Source organism: Chiloscyllium plagiosum, unplaced genomic scaffold (assembly GCF_037043375.1).
Source record: "Chiloscyllium plagiosum isolate Xiang-an unplaced genomic scaffold, Cpla_swu_hap1 HiC_scaffold_27, whole genome shotgun sequence".
NCBI classification, from domain to species: domain Eukaryota; kingdom Metazoa; phylum Chordata; class Chondrichthyes; order Orectolobiformes; family Hemiscylliidae; genus Chiloscyllium; species Chiloscyllium plagiosum.
Window position 1 is genome coordinate 48,129,361 of NW_028270165.1, and position 21,716 is coordinate 48,151,076.

At 45.7% G+C, this 21,716-nt stretch overlaps 1 protein-coding gene across 1 annotated transcript in view; it reads left to right on the top strand.

The window, feature by feature from the left end:
* Window positions 1–685: 685 nt before the first annotated feature.
* The window catches only part of LOC148143931 (uncharacterized), a 138,339-nt gene continuing 117,308 nt past the window's right edge, over window positions 686–21,716 (top strand). Inside the window, 1 exon segment of the mRNA XM_087975284.1 lies at window positions 686–1,831. Within this exon segment, the coding sequence (XP_087831410.1) occupies window positions 686–1,831 (1,146 nt within the window).

The following is a 21,716-nucleotide window of genomic DNA, read 5'->3' on the forward strand; positions in this document are numbered from 1 at the left end:
ACACTGTAATCTAATCTAAATCTAAATTTGAGCTGAGAGGGGAATGATTTAATAGGGACCTGAGGGACAGACCTGCTCGCTCTCAGCAGTATCCCAGTGTTGTGAAAGATATTCACTTTCAGGTGGATTTATCTTGACGTTAGTCTTGACATTTTTGCTTTTCTGCCCCTGTAAGATCCTGAATCAGCATCTTCAGGGGAATTAGTTAGAGCGGAGTGAGAACAGACGGGGAGAGAGAGAGTGGGATGGTGCTTTCAATTTTGTGGAATAACAAAAGAATATTCCACAGAAAGTAGAATTCCTTGTTCTGAATTTCTACCCTGCACTGACAATGATGACTTTTGTAATCTCTTTTTAACAGAGTATTGGACGATCTGAAGACAGAAGTTTCAAAATCAACAGATGAAGGGCTCTCCATTGTCTGCAATCCTCACTTTGACATCAATGTCTGACAGTCACTGACTCCATCGGGACGACAACAATTTTCCAACTATGATTCTGTGAGAAGGAGCAAAGCTTTTTGGTTCCGATTTGAGTACGTTTTCAGCATCAGTGGGACTGGATGAGAGACCCTACTGTTGCAGTTCACTGAGTGTGGAGCCTGAAGCAGTTATACGGCCTGGAAAAAGAAATTCACGGTGGGGAGGGGCTCCACACGCGTTTGTGTGTGGCTGAAGCGTTGGCCATGGAGAAACCCAAGGAATCCTGCCTCGTAGAGAAACCGTGGAAGTGTGGCGACTGTGGAAAAGGTTTCCATGTCCCGTCTGTCCTGGAGACTCATCGGCGCAGCCACACCCGGGAGAAGCCGTTCTTCTGCTATGTCTGCGGGAAAGGCTTCAGCGATTCCTCCAACCTGCTGACCCACCAGCGAGTCCACACGGGTGAGAGGCCCTTCATCTGCCCCGATTGTGGGAAGGCTTTTCGTGATTCCTCCGCCCTGCTGACCCACCGGCGGATCCACACAGGGGAGAGGCCCTTCAACTGCCCCGACTGCGGGAAGGCCTTCAGCAATTCCTCCAACCTTCAGATACACCGGCGGATTCACACGGGGGAGAGGCCCTTCATCTGCCCTCTGTGCGGGAAGGCTTTTCGTGATTCCTCAGCCCTGCTGACCCACCGGCGGATCCACACGGGGGAGAGGCCCTTCAACTGCCCCGACTGCGGGAAGGCCTTCAGCAATTCCTCCAACCTTCAGATACACCGGCGGATTCACACGGGGGAGAGGCCCTTCATCTGCCCTCTGTGCGGGAAGGCTTTTCGTGATTCCTCAGCCCTGCTGACCCACCGGCGGATCCACACGGGGGAGAGGCCCTTCATCTGCCCTCTGTGCGGGAAGGCTTTTCGTGATTCCTCAGCCCTGCTGACCCACCGGCGAGTCCACACCGGGGAGAGGCCCTTCAGCTGCCCCGAGTGCAAGAAGGCCTTCAGTAATTCCTCCAACCTGCTGACCCACCAGCGGGTCCACACGGGGGAGAGGCCCTTCAGCTGCTCCGAGTGCGGGAAGGCCTTCAGCAATTCCTCCAACCTACTGACGCACCGGCGGGTCCACACGGGGGAGAGGCCGTTCAGCTGCCCCCAGTGCAGGAAGGCCTTTACCCAGGCCTCTGCCCTGCTGAGGCACCGGAGGATCCACACGGGGGAGAGGCCCTTCAGCTGCCCCGAGTGCGGGAAGACCTTTACCCAGGCCTCCACCCTGCTGACCCACCGGCGGATCCACACAGGGGAGAGGCCTTTCAGCTGCTCAGAGTGTGGGGAGGGGTTCAGTCAGGTGAGCCACCTGCAGAGGCACTCGCGGCTCCACTAGGGGGAAGAGGCCCTTCAGGGGCCCCGAGTGCAGGACGGGGTTCACCTGCTCGATTTAAGCTGCTGACCCACCAGTGTCTCCACACCAGGGAGAGGCCGTTCACCTGCTCCTCCCAACTGTGGACGTACTGAAGCGGCGACGGCCGAGTGACATTATCGACTGGACTGTCAAACCAGTTTCGGGGCTGCTGGGTTTGAATCCGACCGCGGCAGATGGCGGAATTGGAATTTGGTCAGAAACTGGAGTTCAGAATCTAACGATGAAACCATTTTTTGCTGGGGTGGGGGTGGGTGGAGAAAACCCCCATCTGATTCACTCACATCCTTTTTAGGGGAGGAAACTGCTGTTGTGGGAAAGGATTCACTCAGTTGTTCCAGCTGCATTCTTTACCCAGGCTGGCCTACATGTGACTCCAGACCCACAGCAGTGTGGTTGACTCGACACTGCCCATCCAACTTACTTGGAATACAGGATACGGGTTGAAATTACTGAGTGAGGCAATACTTCCCACAGGTTAAGGCTGTACCAAGGATCCAATTACAAAGGGACAACTTGGTGGTGACCAATAGTAAGGAAAGTGTAGTTGTGGGGGGATGTGTGCGTACTTCGGTCTTGAGCTGTTTGAAAAGTAGCTACATTTTCTCTGCCTTTTTTGCTGGGGGGATTTGAAGCTGTAACAAAGCTGGATTGCAATAAAGGTTACCTGAACTTACTGAGTTTCCAATGTTGTGTTTCAGATCGAGCAGTGAATGAGTAGCTAGTATCGTTAGAAATTGTAAATTTTTCAGGAGTGCAGGTATTGCGTCATTTCATCAGCATTGTAAAGTTTCCTGGCAGCACTGGGACGTTTGGGCTGTGTTCACTCGATGTGGAGGTGCCAGTTTTGGACTGGGGTGGATAAAATTTAAAAACTCACACAACACCAGGTTTATTTGAAAGCACCAGCTTTTGGAGTGCTGCTCCTTCCTTGGATAGCTGTGAAGCAGGATCAAAGACATTACATTTTATAGCAAAAGATCACCGTGTCATGCAACTGATAGGATATATTGAACAAACCTAGATTGCTGTGATTGTGTGCATGTGAGTTTGTGCGTGAGTGTGCGTGTAAGAGTGTGTGCATGCTTAGTAAAGTGAAAGTGTGTTGGAGTATAAGTCTGTGAGAGTGTGGGAGTATGTGTGCTTTACGTTTTACTAAAACAAGAAAGGGCAGGATGTGTACAGTTAATTGTAGGACCATGGGTCATGTTGTAAAAGAGAGAGACATAGAGTCATAGAGATATACAGCATGGAAACAGACCCTTCGGTCCAACCTATCCACGCCGACCAGATATCCCAACCCAATCTAGTCCCACCTGCCAGCACCCGGCCCGTATCTCTCCAAACCCGAGATATGGGGAGGTGGGGTTTAGGTACGTAGTTCTTTGAAAGTTGTATCACTGGTAGACAGGGTGGTTTAGAGTACTGGGTACAGTTCGGGTGGCCCTGTAATACGAAGAAGACTATTAGAGAGGGTTCGGTAAAGATTTACTAGGACGTTGCCAGGACTGGAAGGTTTGAGTTATAAGGAGAGGGCGGGACATCTTTCACTGAGCACAAGGAGGTTGAGGGGTGACCTCATCGAGATTTATAAAATCATGAGGAGTGAAGTTTGGTGAATAGCAAAGGGCTCTCCCTTCGTGCAGGGGAGCTCAAAACTAGGGGGCATATTCTTTCAAGGTGAGAGGAGAGAGATTTAAAAGGAACCGGAGGGGCACTGTTTTGACAGAGGGTGGTTTGTGTGTGGAATGAACTTGCTGAGGAAGTGGGAGATGCAGGTACAGTTACAACATTTAAACGACATTACAACATTTACAACATTACAGTTACAACTTTCAGATGGGTACATGAATAGAAACGTTTAGAGGAATATGGGCCAAATGCAGGCAAGTGGGACTGGTTTAGTTTGGGAATCCTGGTCGGCATGGACACGTTGGACCGAAGGGTCTGTTTCTGTGCTGTATACCTCTATGAACTGGAGGTGATCTTATTGAAACCAATAGAATTCTGAAAAGGGCTTGATAAGATAGATGCCGATAAAATGCTCCTTTTTGGGGAGAGTCAATAGAATCCCAACAATGTGGAAACAGGCCATTCAGCCTATCTATTCCACACTGGCCCTCTGAAGAGTGTCCCACCCATATCCATCCCCTCACTCTGTATTTCCCCTTCCCCCACCTCACCCCAGCTCCAAACTTCCAGCTCAGCACTGTCCCCATGACTTGTCCTACCTGCCTATCTTCCTTTCCACCTATGCACTCCACCCTTCTCTCTGACCTATCACCTTCATCCCCACCCCCATTCACCCATCATACTCTTTGCTACCTTCCCCCCACATCCTCCCTGACCTATCCCCTCCATCCCCACCCCCATTCACCTTGTACTCTATGCTACTTTCTCCCCACCCCCCACCCTCCTCTCAATTGTCTCTCCACCCTGCAGGCACTCTGCCTCTATTCCTGATGAAGGGCATTTGCCTGAAACGTCCATTTTCCTGCTCCTTGGATGCTGCCTGCACTGCTCTGCTTTTCCAGCACCACTCTAATCAAGAATCTGGTTTCCAGCATCTGCAGTCCTTGTTTTTACCCTGTATTTCCCATGGTCATCCACCCTAAACTGCACATCCCAGGGCACTATGGATTGGTCATGCTAAATTATCCACCATAACCTGCCCATCCCGGGGAACTATGGGTAATTTAGTAAGGCCAATCCACCACAACCTGCCCATCCCGGGGCACTATGGGTAATTTAGTAAGGCCAATCCACCACAACCTACACCTTAATCTATAAATTAGATTAGTCCGCAAGGGTGAAAAAATCAGTGACGGTAAAAAGCACAAGTACAAGGTTAGTGACAGGTGTCTGCCCCGGGCCGCACGGCGCCATTTTCCTAACGGCCGCCCTCCTGCCGCTTCCTCGCTCGAGCGACTTCTCCTCCCAACCGCCTTCGCCCCCGCGTGACGTCTGCACGGGGGGATGGGCGGGGCCGGGGAGCCTCACCGTCACCAAGCAACAGCGTCACCAATGGACCAACAATCGAAACTGGATACTAATGTCACAAAAACTGAAACGATACATGGTGTGTCTGAATGTGTGCCGTATTGTAACAAAAGTGAATGAATTAAATGCACACATTGGAAGTGAATAATTATGGTCTGAGACTCCTTACAGAGACTTGGCTTCAAGAAGGCAAGGATTGGATGCTGAATATTGAGGGGGGAGTCAGATGGGAAGCGAGGTAAAGGCAGAGGGTTGGCACTGCTCATCAAAGCACTGAGCACACGGTAGTCTGGTGTCAGCTCGGGTTTCAGGGCCTGATTTCTCTGTCCTCTGAACTCGCTGTTCCCACAGAGTAAGATGTCGGTCTGTCCTCAGCTTTGCTGGACTTCTGCAGAAGCTTTCACGCCTCTTTTACAGCTTCCAGAACAAGTAAACATTCAGTCAATCGAAAGCAAACCTACAATCTCAGCCTGTCACCCATCCAGACACAGAGTGTAGTCACAGCAGGGAATCAAACAAGAAAAATGAAACAAAATCAGAAATAAATAAATGCTTAATGTTTGTTCATTCGGAAGTAAACCAGAAATAGGGCTGTCCCAGATTCTGAGAGTGCCCTACTTGAGGAATTCTCTCTCCCTTCGATGTATTAGTACTGTTGGGGCAAAGTAACGCGTGTGTCAAATCGTTTAAAGCAGTCAGGAGAGGAGACCTTGAGCAATTAACTAGCTTTATTCATTGCCATGGGGAGTCAAACGTATTCTAATGTAATACAGAATGTTACAAGTTTTATGGTAAATCACAAGCACAATCTCCATTAATTACGCAACTGAGGGGCAGTCGTAGGTTTCACATACGTTGTCCAGACCTACGTTTCTTAATGTCTACAAATCTGAATGTTATCTTATGCTGCAGGTTCAGCTAGGCTCGAATTACCGATAAGGGACAGAGAGAACCAATCCATGATTCTATGAAGCAGCACAGTCTAATGGCCCGAGGAGCAGAGACAGCCTGCAGCTGCAAGGTCAGGCTATCAAAACAGAATTCCTTAGCCAGGGCTCAGACAGCATTATGTTAACAGGCTACATTTTACTGCAAACATTGCTTCGTGACAAAATGGCTTCCACGTAGTTTTGTGTCAGGGGTAGCTAGGTTTTCTGTTTTTATTTTTAAAATGCAGCTGATTCCCACAAGTAACTGCCATAGGTGCAAGTACATCACATGCAATATTCCTCATTGCAGCTTCACGCCGGTTTTGCATCCTCTGTTCTCCAGCACATTCAGCTTCCTTCCCTCATTCCCATCCCCCCGCCCTGATGGCCATGCTGACCCGCAAAAGTTCGGTTTGCCCCTCCGTTCTTTCCCAGTTGTCTTTTGTGGGTTTTGAAAACTTTCCCAATCCTCTGATTATAGGAGTTGAATTTATGTTGTAGCTGCACCAGACATTGGTTAGGCCACTTTTGGAATATTGTATGCAGTTCTGGTCTCTCTGCTAGAGGAAGGATGTTGTGAAACTTGAAAGTGTTCGGAAAAGATTGACAGGGATGTTGTCAGGGTTTGAGCTGAACAGGCTGGGGCCGTTTTCTCTCGAGCGCCAGAGGCTGAGAGGTGACCCTACAAACTTTTATAAAATCAGGAGGGACATGGATAGGGTAAATAGACAAGATCTTTTTCCTGGATGGGTCATAGTTTCAGGGTGAGGGTGAGATTTAAAATGAACCTAAGGGGCAACTCCTATCTTCAGAGGATGGTGCTTGTAAGGAATGAGTTGCCAGAGGAAGTGGTGGCGGCTGGTACAATTACAGCATTTAAAAGGTACCCAGCTGGTGTAATGGAAAATTAACATTTATTGTGAAATCTATAAAAGCACAGGGAAACAAAGAAGTAAGGGCCTGACTTTGCAGACAGGCAGAAAAAAAATGTAAAGTTAAACCGACCTAACAGCAGACTTACAAGGCCAGTATACTACCATATCAACAGTCAAGGAATAAGAAAAACAACTCCATACATGAAAAGGACCTCAAATGTTCCGGCTCCTGGCCTTGAGCTGTTGATAAGGAGAAGTGAATCCAGCCAGGACTGACAGTTAAGGCGAGTGTTGTAGAGCAAAGAGACCTTGGACTGCAGGTTCATAGTTCCTTGAAATTGGAGTTGCAGGTAGGCAGGATAGTGAAGAAGGCGTTTGGTATGCTGGCCTTTATTGGTCAGAGCAGAGAGTACAGGAGTTGGGAGGATAAGTTGGGGAATACTGTGTTCAGTTCTGGTCTCCCTGCTGTAGGAAATATGTGTGATACTTCGAAAGATTGACAAGGCTGTTGCCAGATTTTGAGGGTTTCAGCTACATGGAGAGGCTGAATAGGCTGAGAATATTTACCCTGGGCATGGATAGGGTGAGTACTTAAAGTCTTTTCCCCAGGGTAGTAGAGTCTGTGGCACAGCAAGGAACCGTAATGACCTCCTCAGGAGACAGACACATGCTGCAACTGACAGGGTACCCTTCGTTGTTCTGTACTTCCCAGGGGCTGAAAAATTACGCCATGTTCTTCGTGACCTGCAACACATTATCAATGAGGATGAGCACCTCACCAAGATCTTCCCCACACCTCCACTACTTGCCTTTAAACAACTGCTAAACCTCAAACAGATCATTATTCGTAGCAAACTGCCCGGCTCTCAGGACAACTCCATGCAACCCTGTCACGGTGGACGCTGCAAGACGTGTCAGATTGTGGACATAAATACCACTATTATGCGTTGGAACACCTCCCACCTTGTGCATGGCAGGTACTCATGTGACTCAGCAAATGTTGTCTATCTTATACGTTGCAGTCAAGGATGCCCGGAGGCATGGTACATTGGGGAAACTGAGCAAAGGCTACGACAACGGATGAATGGGCACCGCACAACAATCAACAGACAGGAGGGTTCCCTCCCAGTTGGGGAACACTTCAGTGGTCCAGGACATTCAGCCTCGGACCTTCGGGTGACCATCCTCCAAGGTGGACTTCGAGAAAGGCAGCAGAGGAAAGTGGCCGAGCAGAGGCTGATTGCTAAGTTCGGTACCCATAGGGAGGGCTTCAACCGGGACATTGGGTTCATGTCACATTGCAGGTGATCACCATTGCACTACACACACACACACATATATTCCTACACAAACACACACGGACACAGGTACACACAGACGCGCACACAGATGCCCACACACACCCATATAGACACACACACTCCCACACTCTCACATGCACCTCCTCACAGACTTAAGACACTCTGCACTCACGACACGCACACACACACATACACACACATTCTCACACTCACAACTCCCAACCCAGACAGACACACACAGACAAAGACCCACATGCACACATATATTTTGTGTGGTGAATCTGTACTTGCAGAGTACATTGCACTTTGCTCAAAAACTGCATACATTCATGTAGAACTCTGAGCTCAAAAACTGCATGAATTTATGTAAAACTCTGTTATATCACTTTTTAGATTAGAATCAATCTAAACATCAGGTCATAGACAGAGAACACAGGGGGCTAACTCCTTCAAAATATTGTCCAGCTATCACCACTGTTAACAGCTAACCCGAGAATGCAACTTCTAAAAAAAGGGTTTTGTGATTTACACATGAAAGAAGTGAAACTATCACTGTATTCTGACAGATGAAAGGCTTAACAGACAATCAATTTTTCAATGTATAATTTCAGTTACATCACACTGCAAATTTTTGCTATAAATTCTGTGTTACGATCGAGCCCTCCACTATCACCTGATGAAGGAGCGTCGCTCCGAAAGCTAGTGTGCTTCCAATTAAACCTGTTGGACTACAACCTGGTGTTGTGTGATTTTTAACTTTGTACACCCCAGTCCAACAGCGGCATCTCTAAATCAAGGCAATCGGAGTTTTTTTAAAACCCGAAAAGTAATGAAGTTTAACGACGCGAACCCGAAAATAAACGAAGGTAATCGGAGTTTCTTTAAACCGAAAAGTAACGACGTTTAAATGTCGCGACCCCAAAATAAACGAAGCTACAACCCGAAAAATAACGAAGTTCAAATGAAACGAACCCGAAAATAAACGAAGTTTAGGCAATCGGAGTTTTTTTTAAAACGAAAACTAACAAAGTTAACGCAACCCGAACCGAAAATAAATGAATTTTAAGCGATCGAATTTTTTCTATTAAAAAGATAACACCAGAAAATAACCAATCTCTGGAGATTGATTTTGTTTTATTTCTGAAAGCAACGAAGCTCGGGAGAAAGAATTTTTTTTTTTAAAAATCAAAAATTAACAAAGCTTGGGAATTCAGATTTCAACCCTCCCCTCAGAGTTCAGCAATTTTCGAAGACCACTGTCCGTAAGTACCAAAGCACCCTCAACTTCAATTAATCTCTCCCCCCTTTTTAAACATTTAACAAGTCCCCCAGACTCATCCATTGCTAAGACCGATCCTTTCGGGCTGGACTGGTCACGTCAGACACCACTTGACTGACAGGAAAACCAAACGTTCGAAAAACAATCACGTCTGGCAGGCCGGATTCCTCAACACTCAATAGTGAAGGACATTTAACTCGTACACTGCTGTTCACAATCTGTCCGAGCCGAAACGTGCCAGGGCACCAAAATGAAGATCTGCGTCTCCTCAAGAGGGGCCTCTTGGTTCGAGATCGGTCAAAGGAATCGACAAATGCGGTGTATTCGAAAAGCAAGGTTCATTAGTTTATTGAATTAAGGTATCTTAACGCAATTCTATCCAGCAACACAGAGATTGAAGCTTCTGTGTTCCGTGATGAAGTTGCGCAATTACATTTGAAAATTGCACATTATTTATATGGTTTTTAAGAAATAATAGTCTTAATTACTAGAAAGACCAATCACATATAATAAGGTGACACGATTTACAGCCAGTTAATCCAATGATATTTTCTTTAAGAAGGATATCTAATTTACATAAATTGTCATGCCATGTATTAGTTCAAATGGTCAAATAATGTGTCAGTATTCATCTTATGAAAATTCTATTGTCCTCTTATCTTTGAACTGCAAGTTAATTCTGCGAATCAGCAGTATGTTCAGCAGTATGGTTCACAGGCCATTTTGTAGTATTCTTTTAAATCGAGAAGCCATTTTGTTGAAATAAAAATGTACATATTTTGTTGCCTAAATTCCAACTTTAGATCCTCACACCCACCTCCCAATTCAATCTATCACGACCAGACTCGGCAACAGTTTCTTCTCCCAAGCCATCAGGCTCCTTACCACTACATGATTGGACGCTTTTCCGTCTGACTATTTTTGCACATTTTCGAATTTCTGCTAGAAAAATGTCTATTATTTATCATTCTTTTATTATGCTGTAACTTGCGTGTTTTGCACTCTGGTCCCTCGAAGTAGAGGAGATGACAGAAACATTGGAAGCTGGTGAGAGAGCGTTCACAAAATTAATCCCGGGAATTGACGTGTTTGCTAATTTTGCAATGTTGCGTAGCTTAGCTGAGCATTCGTTCGAGTTTGGAAGAATGAGAGGAGATCTGAATGAATAAATATCAGAATTTTAGTGGGCCTGAAAGGTTAGTTGCCAAAAAGGTAGTGTTCATTTGTGGGAGAGTTTCAGACCAGAAGGAATAGCCTCTAAAGTGTTTGCATATTTATGATGGAGATGAGGTGGATATCTTCTCTCAGAGGGTAATGAATGACAGGGCTATTGAAGTTCTATCACTAAGTATAGTCAAGGCAGATGTTGGGCAGAATTTTAATCAATGGGGAATCAATAATAAGGCATGAATGTGGATTTTTGGATTATAATATTAATCATTATGGTAATAAAAGGTGGAGCAGATTCGATGGGGTGAATGGATTATTTTGGCCAAAGGGCTTATAAACATCCTGTGGGACCTTGACAGGGGAGATATGGATAAATTGCTTCAACTTATGTATGATATTCAGACCTAGGGTTCCACAGGATCTGTCAGTCAACATTTTTCAGCATTTTTAGAACGGGAGCGAGGGTGATAATAGCCACAGTAGAGTAAGAATGGAGGGAGACTGTAGCATTACGATTCACATTTTTGAGGGAAGGAGAAAAGAAAGAATGTTCCACAGAAACCAGAATTGTCTGTTTTGAATTTCTATACTGGGTAGACAGCAATGTCTTCTGTAATCTCCTTTTACAGGATACGAGAAAGGGAGGATTTACAGCCAGAAATCTCAAAACAAGATCTGATAGAGACAATCAATTCATTGGTACGGGAATATCATCGGCCTTTGAATCTAGTAGATTTTTTTTATTTCTCTCCTGTCCTGTCTGCTTCACAAGGTTTCAAACATCAGTGAGACTGAGGTATGCATACCTGAGTGAGAGTGTTCCAATGAACTGACTGTGGGAAGAGCTTTAAGCGGGTACACAGCCTGAAATAGCAACACCCCATTCGCAGCAGCAATAGATGGAACACGTTCCATACATGAGTGGTCTTTCAACCAATTGTTAAAGCTGGAGAGAGACAAGGATTCCCACATCATGGAGAAATCGTGGGAGCAAAGCAATATCTTCACCCTTTCTATTCCTCATCCTGGGAGGGAGAGAGAGAGGGAGGAAACATTAATCACTTGTAGCAACTGAAGTGAATCCAGGGAGGGAGCAGACTCTGCACAGGTGTCAGATGCTCTCTGTCCTTCTTAACGGTATATTAATTTTTTTCCCCTCAGTTTGATACGTTTATTTATATACAATTTGCATTGTGGAAAAAGATCGTTTCTTTACTCATGTTCAGAATTAAAAGGGTCGTTACTCAAGGGATGGAGCAGAATCTAAGGGATTGGCACGTTGATATAAAATGTAGACATATGTTGCTTCATATGGTGTATATCTGATATTATTCGCTGTTATAAAAGCCTTGTGGCTATTATTTTTCACATTCTAATCTAGCACTGAAGTTATATTCTGTATTTCTTGTCATCTTTTTTATTGAATAGGACAGCAGAAAGTCATTCAGCAACTTTACTGGTTTGTTTTTCTCAAGTAGCCTTGACATTTCATTTTCATTGTCCTTGATTCAGCTCCATTTCCAGTGTCTTTGTCGGCAGCTTGTTCCAGATTATTGTCACCGAAATGAAGATTTCCTCCATACACACTTAAGGCTATCTGGCTGCATGAGGGTTTTCAGGTTTCTGTGTCCTGGATAATATGTGATCAGGCATCTGGCAAACTACAGGAATTGTCACCTATGTTATGTTCATTTAACAGTATTGACTGTGATCACGTATTTTGTGAATTTATTTTTGCAGGAAGACATGTAGAAAGAAATCTGAAAGCAAATGATACATCAACTTCTGACAGAGCCACTTGAATCATTGGGACTTGAATATCAGCAACCATTCCAATTGAGAAGAAATGTTTGCTTTTGTCTGCTTGAGAGATTTTGAACACTTTGGCAGGAAGAATATGGAGACACCCAAGTGAGGGAGATTAAGTGCACTGACTGTGAAAAGTGCTTGAAACCAGTTACTCAGTTTGGGGAATCAAAGTCTCACCCCTCACGGTGGAGAGAGACTGTGTACCCATTCTGTTGGTAATCTCAAACCCAGAGCGACACAAGGAAAGCTCTCCCCATGGGGAAACTGTGGAAATGTGGGGACTGTGGGAAAGGGTTCCCTTCCCCATCAAGTGCTGGAGACTCATAGAAGCATTCACAAAGGGGAGAGGCCATTCTCCTGCTCTGTGTGTGGGAAGGGATTCAGTTGGCTGTGCAACCAGCTGATGCACTGGCATGTTCACACTGGGGAGAAGCCATTCACTTGCTCCAAGTACAGGAATACATTCGTCAATTCTCCTGGACTGCTGAAACATCCTTGGGTCCGCACTGGGGAGAGGCCGTTCACCTACTGTCACTGCAGGAAGAGGTTCATGAGTTCATCTACCCTGCAGACATACCAGTGGGTCCACACTGGGAGAGGCTGTTCTCCTGCCCTGAGTGCAGGAAGGGATTTGGTTGGGTGGACAACTTCCAGAGGCATTAGTGAGTTCATGTGCCATCACTGGGATCGAAGGAGCAATGGCCGAGTGGTATTATCAACTGGATTACTACCTCAACTCTGGGAATTCCCGGTTTTGAATCCCCAGACATTGAAAGATTTAAAATCCAACAGGTTTCTGTTTTAAAGCTGCTCACTCAGCTTCCAGCACGACGTTACCAAAGTCATGTATCAGAAGGAGCAGTGAATCAGTAGCAAGTATCGTTAGAAACTGTTAAGATTTTCATCTCTGCAGGTACTGCATCGTTTCATCAGCATTGTAATGTTTACTGGCAGCAACAGGAAGTGTTGTGGCTGTGTTCATGAGAAACAACGTTAAAAATCACATAACACCAGGATATAGTCCAACAGGTTTATTTGGGAGCACGAGCTTTCGGAGCGCTGCTCCTTCATCAGGTAGCTGTGGAGCAGGATCATAAGACACAGAATTTATAGCAAAAGATCAGTGTCATGCAACTGAAATGATATATTGAACAAACCAAGATTGCTGTTAAGTCTTTCATCTTTTAGAATGGGTTGCAGGTTTCAGTTTATTAATATGCAAATCCTAGAACTTCTTTTAAGGCAAATACTCGAGATAACTTAAGGTAGATAGGATAGTGAAGAAGGCGTTTGGTATGCTTTCCTTTATTGCTCAGAGTATTGAGTACAGGAATTGGGAGATCATGCTGCAGCTGTTGAGGACATTGGTTAGGCCACTGTTGGAATATTGCATGTAATTCTGGTCTCCTTTCTATCGGAAAGATTACAGATTACATTGCAATGTGGAAACAGGCCCTTCGGCCCAACAAATCCAAACCGACCCGTCAAAGCATAACCCACCCATACCCCTACATTTACCCCTTACCTAACACTACGGGCAATTTAGCATAGCCAATTCACCTGACCTGCACATCTTTGGACTGTGGGAGGAAACCAGAGCACCCGGAGGAAACCCACGCAGACACGGGGAGAACGTGCAAACTTCACATAGTCAGTCGCCTGAGACGGGAATTGAACCCGGGTCTCTGGCGCTGTGAGGCAGCAGTGCTAACCACTGTGCCACCGTGCCGCCCATAAGATGTTGTGAAACTTGAAAGGGTTCAGAAAAGATTTACAAGGATGTTGCCAGGGTTGGAGGATTTGAGTTATAGGGAGAGGCTGAACAGGCTAGGGCTGTTTTCCCTGGAGCGTCGGATGCTGAGGGGTGACCTTATAGAGGTTTACAAAATTATGAGGGGCATGGATACGATAAATAGACAAAGTCTTTTCCCTGGGATCGGGGAGTCCAGAACTAGAGGGCATTCCTTTTGGGTGAGAGGGGAAAGATATAAAAGAGACCTGAGGGGCAACTTTTTCACGCAGAGGGTGGTACGTGTATGGAATGAGCTGCCAGAGGATGTCGTGGAGGCTGGTACAATTGTAACATTTAAGAGTCATTTGGATGGGTATATGAATAGGAAGGGTTTGGAGGGATATGGGCTGGGTGCTGGCAAGTGGGATTAGATTGGGTTGGGATGTCTGGTCGGCGTAGACGGATTGGACCGAAGGGTATGTTTCCATGCTGTACATCTCTAAGACTCTATGACTCTATTTTATAAAAAGAAGTGACAGCTCAGACAATGCATGGAAGGTGTGAGGTTCAAGTCTGTCAGTATCCCAATCTTGAGTCAGACTGGTTCTATTTCCAAAGTAGGAATTTATAAAATTATTACATGCATTGACTGCCTGCAGATTGTGCACTTTTTGAGCAAAATACAATGTATTTGCAAATATAATTCCGCAAATTCACCCTATTGATTACATGCATGTGTGTGTGTATGAGTGTGTGTGTGTGTGTGTGTGTGTGTGTGTGTGTGTGTGAGAGAGAGAGAGACTGTCTAGTGTAGTGGAGTCACATGTCGTGTGACATCAACCCAAGGTCCATTTGAAGCCATCCTCATGCTATTGATACCCAAGTTTGGAATCCAAGTTGAACTTAGCCTCTGCTCGGCCACCAGAAATGATTAAGCAGTTACACAACACACATTGGAGAGTGTAGGGTGGGACTTGTCTTTTGATTTGCAGAAGGTGGGAGGCTCTGGATGCTGTGATCCAGGGCAAACACATGCTGGTGGAAATTCGGCTCAGAGAGATGGAGCTGAAAGCCAGGCTGCAGACCTTTGATGAAAAAGATAACCAGTCATTTTATTCCAGGAGTTGGTCATTCCTCTCCGGACAGACCCTTCTGATTGAGTCAGTGGACAGGGTCAGGAAGTATGAGCGTGGATCAGGCAGGTAAAGGGGATCTGAGAGAAGGCTGCAAGGGAGTGGAGGAACGAACTGGCTGGGTGCTGGGAGTACGAACAACATTGGGGAGGTGGTGGTAAGGGACAGAATAGTGACAGGGATTGTCTCCGGTCTCCGCAGTTGTTAGCAGGAGGCCAGATGACATCGGTGTCTATCTGGTGCCAGGATTCGGGAACCAATCTGCTCAGGGCTGAAGATGTGGGAAATGGAGGTTACAGCAGGTGTGGTCCACAAATGTCAGGAGAGAGCCTCTGCTGAGGGTGCGTGAAAAGTTAGAAGCTAACTCTGGACTGCACAGTGGCTCAGTGGTTAGTACCACTGCCTCACAGTGCCAGGGGATCATGTTTGATTCCATCCTTGGGCAACTGTCTGTGTGGACTTTGGCACGTCCTCCTCCTTGTGTCTGTGTAGGTTACCTGCAAGTGCTCTGGTTTCCTCCCACAGTCCAAACATCTGCAGTTTAGGGTGGATTGGCCATGCTGAAGTGTGCAGATTAGAGTGGGTTAGCCATGAGGAACTGCAGGGCTGTAGGGTCAGTGGATGGGTCTGGATGGGATGCTATTTGGAATGTCAGTGTGAATTTGATGGGCCGAATGGCCTGTCAGAATTATGATTCTACTGCTTTCGCCACGTAAATATTGAGAAATGATTGACACAAGTCTGCTGTGGGAGGAGTGGGTTCCAGTTCGTGAGATATCAACACCGGTCCTGGGGAAGGTGGGATTTGGGCAGTCTCTTCCCCCCCCACCCTCTGCCCCCCTGTCCAATCTCTCCCCACCCACTGTCCCCGTCCATTCTCTCTCAACCCCCACCCTCTGCCCTGCATTCTCTTCCTCCCCACCTCTGCCCACCAGTCTTTCTCTTTCCCTCACCATCGGTCCCCACAATCTTCTCCATTCCCATCACCCTCTGTTCCCCCCAGTGTTCTCATCCTCCCACCCTCTGGCCCCCTGTCAATTATCTCTCTCACCCCCTGACACTCTGCCCCACCGTCCATTCTCTCTCCTTCTCTTCCACCCACTCCCTGTCCTTGCGGATGCCTCAAACCCTCTTCGATCGCTGTATCAAACCCTTCTAGGAAGAGAGAACGAGAATGGATGTTGATGACTCTACCTGGTAGACACGGCTGCACGAGAAATTACTGAACTTTAAAATTGAGAATAGCTAAAATGATATATTCAGAAATATCATGAAAGCATGTTCAACTTTATAGAAAAGCTGCAGACAACTTTCTGAAACTTGCATTCAAATATGTCCAGTTAGTCCACAGTTGAGGACAGGGTGTAATTTGTGGATGGCCCATTCCTAGTCTTGTGAAATTGATTCTGACTATGCAGAAATAGAACCATAGAGTTGTACAAACCCGTCGGTCCATGCTGACCAGGTACCTTAATTAATCTTGGCCCATATACCCATCCAAATGTCTTTTAAATTTTGTAATTGTACCAGCCTCCACCACTTCTTCTGGCAGCTAATTCAATACATGCACCACCCTTTGCGTGAAAAATTTGCCCCTCAGGTCCTTTTTATATCTTTCCCCTCTCACCCAAAATGAATGCCCTCTAGTTCTGGACTCTCCCACCCCAGCGAAAAGATCTTGTTTATTTAACCTATCAAAGCCCCTCATGATTTTATAAATCTCTATAAGGTTTTATAAACCCTCAGCATCCAACGCTGTATGAAAAACAGCCCCAGCCTATTCAGCTTCTCCCTGCAGCTGAACCCCTCCAACCTTTGCAACATATTTGTAAATCGTTTTTGAACCCTTCTAAGTTTCACAACATCATTGCTACTCATGATTAATAGGCTGTGAACAATCTATCTTATTCAGGGCATAAGATGGGGCATTTGTTGAGGGGAATTAACTTTCAAACTGTTTTATTCTGACCCTGAGGTCCCTTTAAATCTTTTCCCTCTCAACCGAAATCTATGCCTCTAGGGGACTCCCCTACCCTGGGGAAAAGACATTCAAAAGTTGAGGAGTCACACAAAATGCAAACGCAATAAAATGTCGAGCTACAGGTTTAAAAAAATGTGGCTTCAGCTTTTTTTTAAACTCCTGTTGACATTTGACATTCGGGTACAAAATCTTGTCAACAACACCAGCATCGCCACAGACCACACTGCGCATACTCCTCGGTGTCAGTAAGTACTGCGCATGTTCAGCAGCGTTAACAAGAACTGCGCATGCCCCACGCTGTCCGCAATTACGGACTGCGACCTTCTTTTGATGGGCTAATGGGGGGATGACCGGAAGGAGCCTGGTTCCTTTGTCAATCAGAGCCTTGCTATTGCCTGAATACGGAAGTTTGACCATGAGCTTCTGAAGCTGCTACTGCTGTTGTTCCTCTCTGAATGAAGATTGAGCTTCACCCCAGACTGCAACTTCTTTCCTCTGTCCAACATCTGTGAGTACGGCACTTTCTTTTCTCACCCTCTTTTCCATTTGTTTTCATTCTGGGGTTCAATTTTTGTTTTGCAGTAATTGAAAGGAAAGGGAGTGAATCCCGGCGAGGGGAGAGAGTCTGGAAAAGTTGGTCCAAGATTGTGTCTCAGTTAGCAAACACATGGCAAATGTAGTAGCACAATGTGAAGTTATCGCATTTGCTGTTTTAAAAAAAAAGCAGAAAGGAGACGCATTCCTTAAATAGTGATCTATTGGAATGTGAAGAAAGTGAGGACTGCATATGCTGGAGATCAGAGTCGAAAAGTGTAGGGCTGGAAAAGCATAGCAGGTTCAGGCAGCATCTGAGAAGCAGGAGATTCGACATTTCAGGCACGAGGCCTTCATCAGGAATGATGTGTTGATGTACAAACAGGCCTCAGCGTCCTTCTATATCAGCAAGCAATGAGCAAGGCAAGTGGTACATTAGCAAGAGGAATTGAGTTCAGAGGTGGCGATGTCTTCCTGCAGTTGGGGGTGGGGTTCATTGAATATATTCAAGGCTGAGTTCATTTGAATTTTCGACAACAAGGAAGTGGATGGTTGTGGGGGGAGGCAAGAAAATGGGTTTAAGACCAGTATAGAACAGTTAGACAGTCAGACAGTGCAGAAACAGACTGTTCTGTCCAACTAGTCCATGCTGACTATGTTCTCAAACTAAACTAGTTGCACCTGCCAGTGTTGGCCCATATCCCTCTGAACCATTCCTATTCATGTGCTGATCCAAATGCTTTTTAACCCTTTTAACTGGACTGCATCCACCACTTGAACTGAATTGAATTTATTTATTGTCACATGTACTGAGGCACAGTGAAAAGCGTTGACTTACGATCACATAGTTAAGTCGCATAGTAAATAATAAGTAAACAGTGGCAAAAACAAAAACAAAGGTTCAGACACATCCTGAGAGTTTGAGAGTCCATTCAGTATTCTAACAATAGTAGGGTAGAAACTATTACAAAACTGGCTGTTGCGTTTGTTCAGGCTTCTGTACCTTGTCCCCGATGGTAGAGGTTGTAGACAAACATTGCCATAGTGGGATGGATATAAATGGCGGCTTCCCTTGACAGCAGGTCTGGTAGATGGATTCTATAGATGGGAGGTTGGCCTTTGTGATTGTCCGGGCTGAGTTCACCACTCTCTGTAACCGTCTCCAATCTTGAATGGTACAGTTGCCATACCAGGTAGTTATACATCCAAGACAGCTTGTTGTGGATGACCACTCCCAGGAGCTTGACACTCTCCTCTCATTCCACCTCTGTGCTGTTAATGTGTATGGGTGCATGAGTAACATCCCACCAAAAGTCAATAACGAGTTTCTTGGTTTTGCTAGCATTGAGATCTAGTTTGTTTTCAGTGCATCATTTTTCCAGGTCTTCCACCTCCTGTCTGCAGTCTGAGATTTGTTGCCATCTGACATTTGACGGACTATAGTGGTGACAGTGAACTGGTAAATGGCATTAGTCTTGTATTTGGTGACGCAGTCATGGGTATACAGTGAGTACAGTAGGGAGTTGAGTATGCACCCCTGGAGGGCTCCAGTGTTGAGTGTTAGAGAGGATCAAACATTGTCCCCAGTCTTCACTGATTGTGGCCTGTGGGTCAGGAAACTGAGGATCCAGTTGCAGAGAGTGGGGCTTAGTCCGAGATCACTAAGTTTAGTAATCAGTGTCGAGGGGATAATAGTGTTAAAGGCTGAACTGTAGTCAAGTAGGATTCTTACGTACCTGTTCTTGGTGTCAAGATGTTCCAGGTTGGAGGAAAGGGCAAATGATATGGCATCTGACGTGGATCCCAATTTGCCGATGGGCAAATTGGAGTGGGGCAAGAGTAGTGGGAAGGCTGGAGTTGATTAATGCCATGACCAGCTTTTCAAAGCAATTCATGACCACCGGAGTTAGGGCAACTGGGCGTTAGTCATTGAGACGTGCTGCATGAGTCTTCTGAGGCACAGGGATGATGTGCCTCAGAAACAGGCAGGGTCAGTGGCCTGTTGTAGGGAGAGGTTGAAGGTGTACGGGAAGACCTCTGCCAGTTGGTCTGCACATGCTCTGAGTGCACAGCCTGGTCCTACGTCTGATCCCATCGCTTTCCTTGATTCACACGAAGGAAAACTGATCTGAACTCTGGACTTTCTCTGGACATTCATTCCACACACAAACTACTCTCTTAAAAAAGGGTGCTTCTGATGTGTTTTTAAAATCTTTCTCCTCTCGCCTTAAAAATGTGCTCCCTAATCTTGAAGCTCACATCTGAGCGAAAGGACATCTCTATCCTTCGTGATTTTATAATCCTCTGTGAGGTCACCTCTATGCTCCAGTGAAAAAAAAAATCCAAGTTAATCGACCTAGATGTAGGTAGATTAATATCCAGTCATGATCTGTTGAATGCTGGTGCAGGCTTGAAAGACCAAATGGCCTACTCCTGCTCCCAAGTTTCTCTCACTGTGTCCAGAACAGCAAGAGCCAAGAAGACACAGGAGCAGAAATTAGGCCAATCAGCCCACTGGGTCTGCTCCACCATTCAATCATGGCTGATAAATTTCTCAACCCCATTCTCCAGCTTTCTCCCCTTGATACTCAAGAACCTATCATCTGTTTCAGTCTTAAATATACTCAGTGACTTGGCTACCGCAGCTTTCTGTGGCAGTAAATTTCATAGATTCGCCACTGTCTGGCTGAAGAAGTTTCTCCTTATCTCCGTTCGAAAAGATCTTCCGTTTACTCGAAGGCTGTGCCCTCAAGTCCCCATCTCTCCTACCACTGAAAACATCTCCCCCAACATGCACTCTGTCCAAGCCATTCAGCATTCTTATGTTTCGATTAAATCCCCCCTGAGTGTAGGCCTGTTAATCAGCATGAACCAGACTTTTCAGGATGAGGCAGAGCAGGGATTAGGTTCAGTAAAATGAGAATAAAAGGAGTGTGTGTGGGATGGAGATTTTCAACTTTTAGGGAATAAGAGAGGAAAGAGAGTTTGCTATAAATTATAATCGATTGGATGGGATAATGGACCGAGGATTGGCAGATGGAGTTTAATTTAGACGAACGTGAGGTGTTGCATTTTAGGAAAGCAATCCAGGACTTAACCATTTAATGGGGAATGTTGCTAGTGAGGGTGAGAATAGGTGGACAGGGCAGATGAATGCGTGGCTGAGGAACTGGTGCATGGGAGAAAGGATCCAAAAATGTGACTATTGGAAACTCTTCTGGGGTAGAAAAGACCTGTACAAGAAGGATGGATCGCACCCGAATTGGAAGGGGACTAATATTTTGCTGGTAGATTTGCGAGAGCTGCTCAGGAGGATTTAAACTAGTAAGGTAGGGGTGGGTGGGGGGCAGGGATTGCTGGGACCCAGAGAAATAGTGAGGAAAGAGATCAGTCTGTGACTGGTCCAGTTGGGAAAGGGACTGAGTTAAACAATCAGAGCAGGAAGTAACAAAGCAGAGAACAAGGTAGGACTGGTAAATTAAACTGCATTTATTTCAATTGCAAGAGGCCAAACAGGGAAGGCAGATGATGGTTAGGAACTTGGGACTGAGATATCATGGCAGTTACAGAAACATGGCTCAAGGATGGACAGCACTGGCAGCTTAATGTTCTAGAACACACATGGTATTGGAAGGATAGAAAGGGGGGCAGGAGAGGAGGGAGAGTGGCTTTTATGATAAGGGATATATTACTGTGCTTAGGGAGGATATTCGTGGGAATACATGCAGGAAGCTTATTTGGGTGGAACTGAGAAATAAGAAAAGGGATGATCACCTTATTGGGATTTTACTACAGACTCCCTAATAGTCAGAGGGAAATTGAGAAAAAAATTGTAAGGAGATTTCAGTTATCTGTAATAATAATAGGGTGGTTATGGTCAGGGATTTTAACTTTCCCAACATAGACTGGGACTGCCATAGTGTTTAAAGGCAGTACAAAAGCAGTTGGAGTAAACTTAAGAGTAAACTCAGGAGGGCAAAAAGGGAACATGAGATAGCTTCGACAAGTAGAGCTAAGGAGGAATTTAAATGTGTACAAGAAAATTTTCTGATTCAGTAAGTGGATGTTCTGACTAGTGAAGGTGCAAACCGTGACCTACTCTTGGGAAATAAGGCAGGGCAGGTGACTGAGCT